This window comes from Nicotiana tabacum, chromosome 7 (genome assembly GCF_000715075.1).
Source record: "Nicotiana tabacum cultivar K326 chromosome 7, ASM71507v2, whole genome shotgun sequence".
Taxonomy (NCBI): domain Eukaryota; kingdom Viridiplantae; phylum Streptophyta; class Magnoliopsida; order Solanales; family Solanaceae; genus Nicotiana; species Nicotiana tabacum.
This window is the reverse complement of record NC_134086.1, coordinates 175,997,523-176,008,472: the sequence shown is the minus strand read 5'-3', so window position 1 is coordinate 176,008,472 and position 10,950 is coordinate 175,997,523. Positions and strand designations below refer to the sequence as shown.

The window sequence follows — 10,950 nt, the reverse complement described above, 5'->3', positions numbered from 1 at the left end:
TACTAAAACAAACTGCATTAAAAAGGGCAGGAGATTACATAGGAAGAGGCCGAATCATACATCAAATTGATTCGGTCATGTCCACACTCTTCCCCTTTAAACTACAATAACAGAAAGCTGCAACAGACCACAGGGAAAAATCCCTGCTTTCTATTCCATCTTTTAATTCACCAACGAAACAAGAAACTAAACAAAGAAAAACATCACCAACTAAGGGTATTATTCAAAAACAGACAACCTCGACGACAAACTAAGACTGGAGATGCTACGAGAACACTTCAAGCAGTGCAATAGGACCAAATCTCATCCTCCCCTGTAGCAGAATCTGCTGCATTCTCATCACTGTAATAGTAGTTATAGCCACCGTTGTTAGCAGTAACTGCAGTGAAGCAGCAAGATGCAGGCGCCACAAGGTAAGGCATGTTATGGAAGGACTGAGCTACGCTGCTGGCCAAAGATTCAACAGCCAGCCCTTTGTCATCTTCTTGTTCCAAGAATTCCTCCGCACGGTGCTTGAGAGTCTCGAACATGAGCTCGGGCTCGTGCTGCATCGCTCGGAGCACATCAGCGCAAGACGGGCCAGGGACGGAGCGAGTCATGGCAAAGCTGTGAGCGCTATCGCTCTGCACCACGCGCACGACACTTGGTCCACCAAACAGGTTGTGGAGTCCTCCGAGCGCCTCCTCATAAGCCCCACCCAAAAACATCCCCAGATAATAACCACCACCATCGCCATTACTTCCCAATTCATGTAGCGGCAAGCTTGATTCGCCACCAATGAACTTATCAACCTTCCCATCACTGTCACAAGTTAAGTCCGATAATATTCCCCTCACTGCAGGCTTTTCATCTAAGCGGTGAATTGGAACAATCGGAAACAATTGACCAAAGGCCCAAAAATCAGGAATTGAAGTGAAAATTGACAGATTCACATGGTAAGTGCGGACAGGATCAGCAGCCCCCATAGCCTTTGATACAAAGTCACAGATGCTATCAACAGCAGCAAGATGTTCAATACCCAAGGACCCTTCTTTAAACTGCTCCACACATCTCTGTTTCAACTGATCAGAGTAAAGTACACATGTCTCATACTCTCCACGAACTGCAGCAGCAGATAAATTGCGGTAATCAGCAAGGGCATCTTCGTTGAGCGTCTCCGCCATGGATTGGAGGCCACCAGAAGACAGATGTGAAGAAGAAACATGAGTACTAGAAGCAGACACGGCTTCGAAAATCAGAATTGAGTGATGAGAAACAATTGCCCTGCCACTTTCGCTGCAGATCACTGGGTGTTTCACACCCTTACGGTCGCATACATATTGAACCGCCTGAACAACTGCGGAGGCATATTCTTGAATGCCATAGCCAACAGAGACATCAGAATCGCATGATTTAGTACCATCATAATCAATTCCAAGCCCACCTCCAATATCAATGAACTTCATACCCGCTCCAAGACGGACTAATTCACAATAAATCTGAGCGGCCTCACCAACTCCATCAGCTAGCAACCCCGTAGAAGGGATCTGAGATCCAATGTGAAAATGCAGCAACTGAAGGCAATCCAGCATTCCGGATTCTTCTAGCTTCTTCACCACACGAACAATTTGGGTCGTTGTAAGCCCAAACTTACCTTTTTCTCCAGAAGTGGATCCAAAATGGCCTGAATGCTTGGTCCTGAGCTTAGCCCGAAGTCCAATTACAGGCCGAACAGCCATCTTATGGCTTATATCAATCACAAGGTCAAGCTCCTCCTCTTGTTCAAGCACAATTACAGTGTTTAACATGAGCTTTCTTGCAACCAAAGCAAGCGAAATGTACTCAGCGTCCTTGAAACCATTGCAAACGAGAAGGCCCTCAGCACTGCCCTTGCAGAGACAGCTCATGGCTAACAGGAGCTCGGGTTTAGACCCGGCTTCCAACCCGAACCGGAATGGCGACCCGAATTTCACGATATCTTCCACCACGAACCTGTCTTGATTGCATTTCACGGGATAAACACCTTGGTAGTGGGCCCCATAGCCCTGGGAATGAACCGCGAGATCAAAAGCCGATTGCAGAGATTCCAACCGGTTTTTCAACACATCAGGGAAGCGAACAACAAGAGGCAGCTGAAGCCCAAGCCCACCTGAATTTTTCGGGTCGGAGGCCTTTTTCACGACCTTGAGAAGGTCAATTTCCTGGTGAGGGAGAGTGTCCGTACCGTGTGGTCGGACGGAGATATCTCCATTAGAGTTAACAGAGAAATAAGGAGCTCCCCACCCATCGACCCCGTATAAAGCAGACGACAAATCCGGAGACCAATGGGAAGCAGCGGCAGAATTTGTCGGAGGTACGCCGGAGGCAAAGAACTCCGGCGCGGGAAGAGAGCTATCCCGAGAGAAGGCATAGCTGAGAGGAGGGGAAACAACAGCAGCATCTACACAACAACCTAGGGCCGGCATCTCTTCTTCTGTTTAAAAAATCAATGAATACAGAAAATTAAACTAAATTAAGGGTTTGTTTTGTACAGATTTAATGATGTTTTTGCCCAATAGTTGTAATAGATGGGGGCTATTAAAACCCGCCGAGGCCGAGGCCCCGGCTACCCCCTCAAAAGAAGCAAAAAAGGAACTGAATCAAAAGATAATCACCCTCTAACACACTCTTACACGATCCAAAAATCCCCACCCTGACTTCAGAAGAAGCTAAGTTTTTGGTTTAAACAGAGAATTTAAGGTTATAGGTATTAAAGATAAAACAAATCTAAAATTCGAACAAGAAAAACACCATACAGATATTGATTTCAGAAGAGGAAACGGAGAAGATGAGGAAAAATAGGACGGAAACCTAACGGAAGGGTTTCTGTTATGGGAATTGAGAAGAGAACGTGAAACTAACAACTGTGTAGTGAGCGAGATTTGCATGAGAGGTGACGACGCTTTATATAGGAGGGAAATGCGTGGCTGGGCCGTGGACCCCAGTTTTAGCCCAATTAAATATCTTTACTTTTCTCTTTTTTTTTATTTAATTATTTTCATGGTAATAACCAGAAAATAAAATTCTAGAAGTTAATTTTCATCTTTGGTGGGCTAAGAGATTCTCTCGGGCCGTGGATAGACAGCGGAGGATTGCCGCGTGGCAAATTCGGTATTTTATATCACCAACTAATGTAGCGTCATTACGAGAAGATAAGGTAAGCGTGTTAGGTATGAAATAATCGCGAGAATTTGAGGATATATTGGTAGTTATTTAATAAAGTACTCTACTTTGTAGCTTATGTAATGTTGGGAAGGTTCCTTGGGTTTGGATTTTTGCAATCGAGATTGCTGTTATCCTATTGAGTCAGGGATGGCAACGGGACGGAGCGGGGGCGGAGCAAATTCAAACTCCTTCAAATTAATTTCTAACAAATTAAAGAGGAGTAGAAACATTCAAAAGTTCTAAGTACGAAATAATATCTTAAAAGATAAAATTATGAATATTTTTAAGAAATATTTATAAATTACATCACAACAAGTATATTTATATATTAAATATATCTAAAAAATTTATATATGTAATGTCGGGTTTGTTTGGTTTCGGTTTGACTTTCTTTAGTTAAAACCAAACCAAACCAATTATGATCGATTTTTTATCCCAACAATAAACCAAATCAAACCAAACCATAGTCGAATTTTTTTTCCTCAGTTTGACTCGAATTATCGAATTGGTGCGGTTTGTCGGTTTCCCCACCCATATGGAGAAGGTAAATCTATGCGAGGCTATATGCTCTTCAGTTAATTTGTTTCCTTTTTCTTATATGGAAGGATAAATTATAAAGATTCAGATAATTAAATTATATTTTCCATTCCCTATCTAATTTCTTATGAAAGGAATGACTCCTCGGCTTTGGATTTTTGTAATTGAGAGTGCTATTGTGCTATCTATTCAGTTTGTAAGTCAGTTAATTAGCTTTCTTTCTTATACGGATGATTAAATTAAAATAATTAGTAGTGATTTTTTTTTTGGGGGATTTATACAAGGATATAAAATTTATATGTGGAAAATTAAATAAGATTAGTTTCCTTTCTCTATCTCCTTTTTGTGGGGTGGAGGACAGGCGGATGAGGCTGTTTTTTCATGCTATTACATTAATAAAGTACATTTGATTTAATAAGTATCTTAATATCTTTTGTAAAATTGAAAAAGCTTATGACTCAAATTTCTAGTACTTTTTATTATTATCCCTGTACATTATTTTTGCCGCAAATTGAAGTGACCACATCTGCTAAAGTCCGACCTAATATAAATCATACCACATTGAATTTCACCCATAAATTTTGATCAAGTTGATTCCTCAAAATGTATAGCAATAAAAGTTTTGGGTCATTGCTGTCACACCTCCTTTTTCCGTACCCGGGAGGGTACAAGGGAGTTTTTTCCAATTTAAGGACAATCGAAACGGGATTTGTTTATTTATTTCAGAGTCGCCACTTGGGAGATTTAGGGTGTCCCAAGTCACCAATTTTAATCCCGAATCGAGGAGAAGAATGACTCCATATTACAGTCTGCGTACCAGAAATCCGGATAAGGAATTCTGTTAACCCGGGAGAAGGTGTTAGGCATTCCCGAATTCCGTGGTTCTAGCACGGTCGCTCAACTATTATATTCGGCTTATTTATCTGATTTTAAATACAATTATGAACCAATGTGCCAATTTTAACTTTTAACCGCTTTATTATTATTGTTTTTACAAGAATGTGAACATCGCTTAAAACACGTCTTTGGACTGCGTCACATGAAATGCACCCACAATCCGGAACGCATTTTATTTGATGTTTTGAGATTTGGATTTGGGTCGCATGAAATGCACACCCAAGCTTAAGAAAATAAATTATAAAACACGCGCCTAGAGAGACTATCACGTTATTATTTTGCGGAGGCCGTGAAATTCGCTAAACGACCCTCCTGAATTCTAAGTAATTTTAAACAAGTATTTACTGAGGGCCCCGCAATTTATGTTTTTATTCGGCGAGGCTCATCTCATTCTTATTTTTTAAAGGATATCCTATAGCAACTACGTTTCTTGTCGCGTTTGTCTCTACTAATTGAAAACAGAGATAGTCCTAGTTAATTACATGCTTGCAGGTTATTTACAGCAGGATTATGAATGCTTTTATAGAATAAGAAAACGTGACTACGCACACGGACAGCTGATTGAACATTACGGGCCCAAATCCAGCTCATGCGGGATGGGCCAGACCTGGGCCACTGTTTGTTCGATGCGGGCCTGCTTGGTCTGTTTCGACCTGGGCTCGACCCCTGTGAGGTTGAGACCGTAAACTTGTGTTTTTTGTTCTAAAGTATGGTCTACCAGTTATATGAGACAATTTATCAGAAGGGAAAGAACTTAACTAGTAGTGGATAGTTTTCATGCTTGGCCTACATTAAAGAGTATACTACACAATTAAACTAAGTCTAAGATACAACCCACTGCATTGGGAATACTTTTATCTACCAGCCTGCATATACAAACTAACATTTAATCACCCTACATTGATATCTACTAGGCATGCAAGCTATCTTCAGTATCCAAACAAAACTGCAAACTATTGTACATTACATGAGGTTTAACATAACAGTCTACGTATGAAAAACATCTTCAGATCTTCTCTTTTGTATTCATGCTCAACTTTCAAGTTACATTGATAGTTTATTAGTCGTGTACCTGGATAGAGAACAAAAGAAGAAGGAAAATGATCAGTTGAGTGGTACGCAGCAAGCACAGCAGCAGCAGATAAATAGCACCACACAACAACAACCAAACAGCCACAATGATGAAACTCAACAAGTGATCGAGCAATGAACAGGCAATCCCAGAAAACAGAGTAGAGAGACAGCAGGAAGCCCAGGATATCGAATGTAACAGCAACAGAAAATCCAATAACCACAAAGCTCAGCAAATAAACAGTACAGTTCCGACAATCAGGGAGACTAAAACTCAATCCACAACACACAGAAGGCTCAGTGTAGTAACAATCACAACAGAAGACACACAGCCTTCTCTTAATGGAACAGTAATAACCCCAGTTAGAATAACTGACTTGGCCAGAACAGCTTAACCAACTTAGTTCTTTTGCAGTTTTGGACAATGTTTTGTAAAAATGATCTGAAAATTTCTCTTTTTTTTCCTCTTTTTCTGAAGACTAAAAGTCCAGCCCCTTTAAGTTCTGAAAATAGCCTATTTATAAGCCAAACAACCCAGTGCAACTAAGCTGCCTGGATTCTGCCAATTGCAGACTGCCCATACCTATTAAACCCCATGCCTAAGCATCTTTTTGATGCCAGCCATCTTGTTCCCCACGCCTCGCTTATTCCTTTTGTTCAAGAGTTATGGGTTCATTTAAGTATTCATTTTAATTCTCATGCTCTTATGTCTTGTTCCCCATTGACATTAATTTAATCCTAGTTCAGTACCCTACTTGTCAGCTCACTTAAACTAAGCTTTTCTGTTCTTTTCGAAACCCCAGACTACCCTCATTAAACCCCGGTTATGACTGTACTAACCCTCTGCAACAATGGGACATTTTGAACTTCTGGAAATCCAAATTCAAGACTGCCCTAGCCTGATTCTTTTAATTGTTTAAAAATGCAGTTACAAATTAGTATTCACAGATAATGTCAAACATCCAATTAACAACACAGGTTTGTTCAGTCATGTGAAGTTGTACGCATTAGCATATCTGAACATTCAGTCCTAGGAAATTAATCGACGACGTTTATCAAGTCGACTATACTAATTATAACAAGGAATAATCAGTCGCTTATATAAACAACACAAACAGGGTCCCAAATGGCTTCAGACAACCTTGCACTACATTTGAAGGGGCTATATGAATTATCTATGCGATGACTAATCTAATCGAGCATGTATATCACAGAACGTATGCAAACCTATACAGAAAATAATCGGCCAAATAAAAGGCCTTACAAAGACGGAAGAAATCAGAATGAAAAATAACAGAAATAACAAACAAACACAACAAAACATGTTGACAACTCAATTAGCAGTCGAATAAAACAGAAAAGCAAAGAAAAACTTACTGAAAAATGTCCAAACAAAGTCGACCCAAGTCGGACTCAGCTTTGACCATTTGAGGCCGAACAAACTTTAATCAGGGTGTTCTCAAACGAGAACACCTTGATTAAGGTCTATTAGACCTCAAACCCCTGTTAGGACTGGCCGGATTCCAAGGCTATTCGTGTTCTAGGGTTTGGATCTTCAGATCTGGTTTTTTAGGAGTTGTGGGTAGATTCGGACCAAACCAAGCCTGGTTTGGTCACGAGGGAGGTCAGGGGAGTGTCTGGTACGAAGATGGTGAGGTTTGGTATAAGTCAGAGTTCGACTCGAATCTTCAAATGAAGATTCGAGACGAAGGAAGGTGATTCGAGGCTAGGGGTAACAGATCCATGTTTAGGAGAGTGAGGTGGTCCTAGGGTGTTCAAGAGGTGGTCATCGACGTTCATGCCGCCGGGTTTTGGTGAAAAGGGAAATCAGGGCGGCTGCTAGGGTTTCGGGGGGGTTCAGTGTTTGGTGAAGACGATGAGTGGAGGGGGTTCGAATAGGGGGCGTGGGGTACGATAGAAAGCTTATATACGATCTAGGGGTTTAGATCCTGGCCGTTGGATCAAATGAGATCTATGGCCAGGATCTATCCACTTAGGAAAGATGGTGTCGTTTGGGTTTGATAATGGGTGAGACCGGGTAGGGCTGGATCGGGTCAAAGTTTGACGGGTTTAGGGGGAAAGGCCGGGGTCCGTTGGATCAAGGGGTTGGACGGCTTAGATTAATTTGCCTGAAACGACGTCGTTGAGGTGAAGTGATCAACCTGATCAGGACCGTTTGTTTGAGTCAGATCAACGGTTCTGATAAGGACGCTGATACGGCGTCGTTTGAATCAGTGTTTGGGCAGGCCTGACTTGGACTGGGTCCTTGTGTGCCGGTTTTGGGCCTATTTTTGTTTCATTTCTTGGACCCAAATCGATTTTCATCACTCTTTTCTTTGTTCTCTAATTTTAAAACAAAAATGAAATAACAAATAAATAATAAAACAAATGAAATTAAAACAAACAACAATGTAACACTTCAACACAATTATCACACCAAATTAAAATGTTTAAGTAAGTTAAATCACAACCTAGAACGAACGATGCATATATATTATTTTTTTGAATTTTCTTTCAACGACCGAATTACGGTTTGATTACCATGACAGACATACTTTGTATTTTGATTGATAAGATCAAATGCAACATGGGCCGAACCACAAATGACTAGCAGCACATGTCATAAAAAAATTGAAAATTTGTACAGCGAGGTCACTGGTCACTATTTTTGTTTTCTTTTGGAGCGATTGTCCGTGAAGCAAAAATCACGTGCTTACAATTGCTATATAGAAGTTCCTTCAACTTTAATTTTGTAATTTACTTTGTAAATTTTTCTTTGGAAAATATAGATAACACTCTAGTGATATGCCTTGGATTAGTTAAAATAGATATAAATTGATCCGAACATCACGATTATTTACAAAAAAAAAAAGGACAAAGAGACAAGTGGTGCGCCTTGGAACGGTCTCCAACCTCATCTATCTTATCTGTAGATTGGGGGTATTCGCCGGTCGGTACAGTACGATATTTAGATATTTCGGTTCGGTATTTTCGGTATTCGGTTTCTTAAAATCTTATACTAATACCGTGCCTAATTAAATTCGGTATGGTTCGATTTTTCTCCTTTCGGTAACTTCGGTTTATTCGGTTTAATTACTAATTAGTGCATAGAGCCATAGACTCTAATATTCTTAATTAAAGTACTCAAAAAATGCAAAACTGAAAATATTTGTTGACAAAAGTTTTGTCCAAAACTAGCAAATATCGACCCAAATAGAGAAAAGTATACAGAAAAGAATATTTGATCATTAGAAATATCTTGTTACTTGTTTAGAGTTAATTGATGAACTTAGAGAATAAAGGAAAGTCAAATTTTAGAATTTTTATATTTATGTTATAATTGACAATATGTATTTTGTGTAATATAATATATATTTCGGTACGGTATCGGTATTTCGGTATTTTATTTTAAAATACCAAATATCATATCAAATACCAAAATACCGTATACCAAATACAAAAAATTTCGATTTCGATATGGTAGTTCGGTATTTACTAAATTATGCACAACCCTACGGTAGATACCAAAACATGCTCTCTTTTTCTTCACTGTCTCTCTAAACTTATATGGGAACCAAAATCACACAACCCTAAATCCTTAATTTGCTTGTGAATCATGTAAGTATTTCAATTTACATTGTATATTATCGGTACAAGAATTTTATATCATCGGGTCATCTTTACATATTTTATTAAGTGTAATATTTTAGTTACAAAATTATAAATTTTACATTTTAAGAAAACTTATTTGAATGACATATTATTGTTTGTCAAAATTTCCCCTTATGTCAAAAGAACTCCACTGGTTAAGTTTCTTATATGAAAATACAGCTCTTCTTACAGAGGTTCTTGCTGTAGATTTTTTCTTTCAACTTGGCAAACTTGAAACAAAGTGAATATATCACACACCTACTTAATTATTGAATATTAAACCTTGCACTTAGTTTAGTACAAGAGTAATATACCATCTTTTAATGAGGAGTTAGCTTCATTGTTCTGAGTTATGTATTTTCTAAATTAACTCCATTATTCATATGATTGATGTAAGCTCAGAAATGAGATTATCTTTGAGAGTACATAAAGTAAGTTAATCATGTCACCTTGGAGGTTACAAATCTTTAAGATCATGGATAACAAGCACCAAAAAGGTTGAAAGGCTAAGAAGCTAAACAAATTGAAGAAAATAAGTTTTGTCGAATGTCGACAAGTTGAGAATGTTATAAAATGTACTTTTGGGGTGAGAATAGTGTGCTTAACATGATAATGAGGTTATGTTATGAGTTATTTTATTCGTATGATAGTCGTGTATTACGTTTTAAAGTTAAGCGAGTTGGGGAACAAAAATTGACAAAGGTCATCACAAGTTACATTCATAAATATGCTAAATATTAGGTCAAATTTAATGGAGCTTTTCTCCCAGTATACTTGGAATTATGGGATGATCCACATATCAGATTGAAGATCTACGAATCTAGTTTCTAACGCATTAAACCTTTCATCGATATGACATCGGAGTAGAGAGATATTTGCAGTTTTACGAGACTGCATAGGTGACAAGTTGGTGTGTTACTGAAACTTTTTGAGCAATACATTTCGTGTGTTATATGAGTTTTTTTTGGGACATATTATATACCAAATTTAAGGTCTTGGAATGTAGTTTCCAACGCACTTAAGCGTTCATTCATTTGACATTCGGATAAAAAGTATAAGTGTCGGAAGAAGGGCCAATGCTAGGGTGCCAAGCTAGCACCTCTTTGACTTTTCAAAAATTTATATATATAGGTATTAGGTCGTTTTTATCTTCATTTTTCCATAGGACACGACTAGAGAACACCCATAAATATATCCTTAAGCTCTCTTCTAGGGTTTCAAAGAAGATTAACATCCCGGGTACGAAATCAAGAAGCGATAACATTAGAACGATCCCTACGGCGTAAATATCGCTATATCGCCTCTCTTTTTCTTTGTAGTTTGAGTTTTGGAAGGTACTTCATAGTTAAGAAAATATATACTTTCTGTATTTAAGCTTTTAAATATCAAGGAAGTTTGATAAATTTATTTACTAATAATTAGAACTCATAGGATGATAATCGAAAACCGTGAGTTCGATTTATTTTACTTTTAGTGGATTGTTTTGTATCCCACTCGCGTTGGCCTATTGTGCTGCTGATTTATGGAGTTTGGAAGGATGAAGGCCGTGAAGAAATGCCATATGTGGTAGGGTAGTAGGTTGGTCGCTCGTCGTTGCAGTTTCAGGCTAAT

General features: G+C 38.7%; 1 protein-coding gene across 1 annotated transcript; it reads right to left on the bottom strand.

Annotated features, from left to right (window-relative positions):
• Nucleotides 1-2,885, bottom strand: LOC107767963 (arginine decarboxylase). The gene is given in 1 exon segment (NM_001324963.1): nucleotides 1-2,885. A coding segment is annotated over 1 exon segment (2,166 nt). The 5' UTR covers nucleotides 2,445-2,885; the 3' UTR covers nucleotides 1-278.
• Between the last annotated feature and the right edge of the window lie 8,065 nt (nucleotides 2,886-10,950).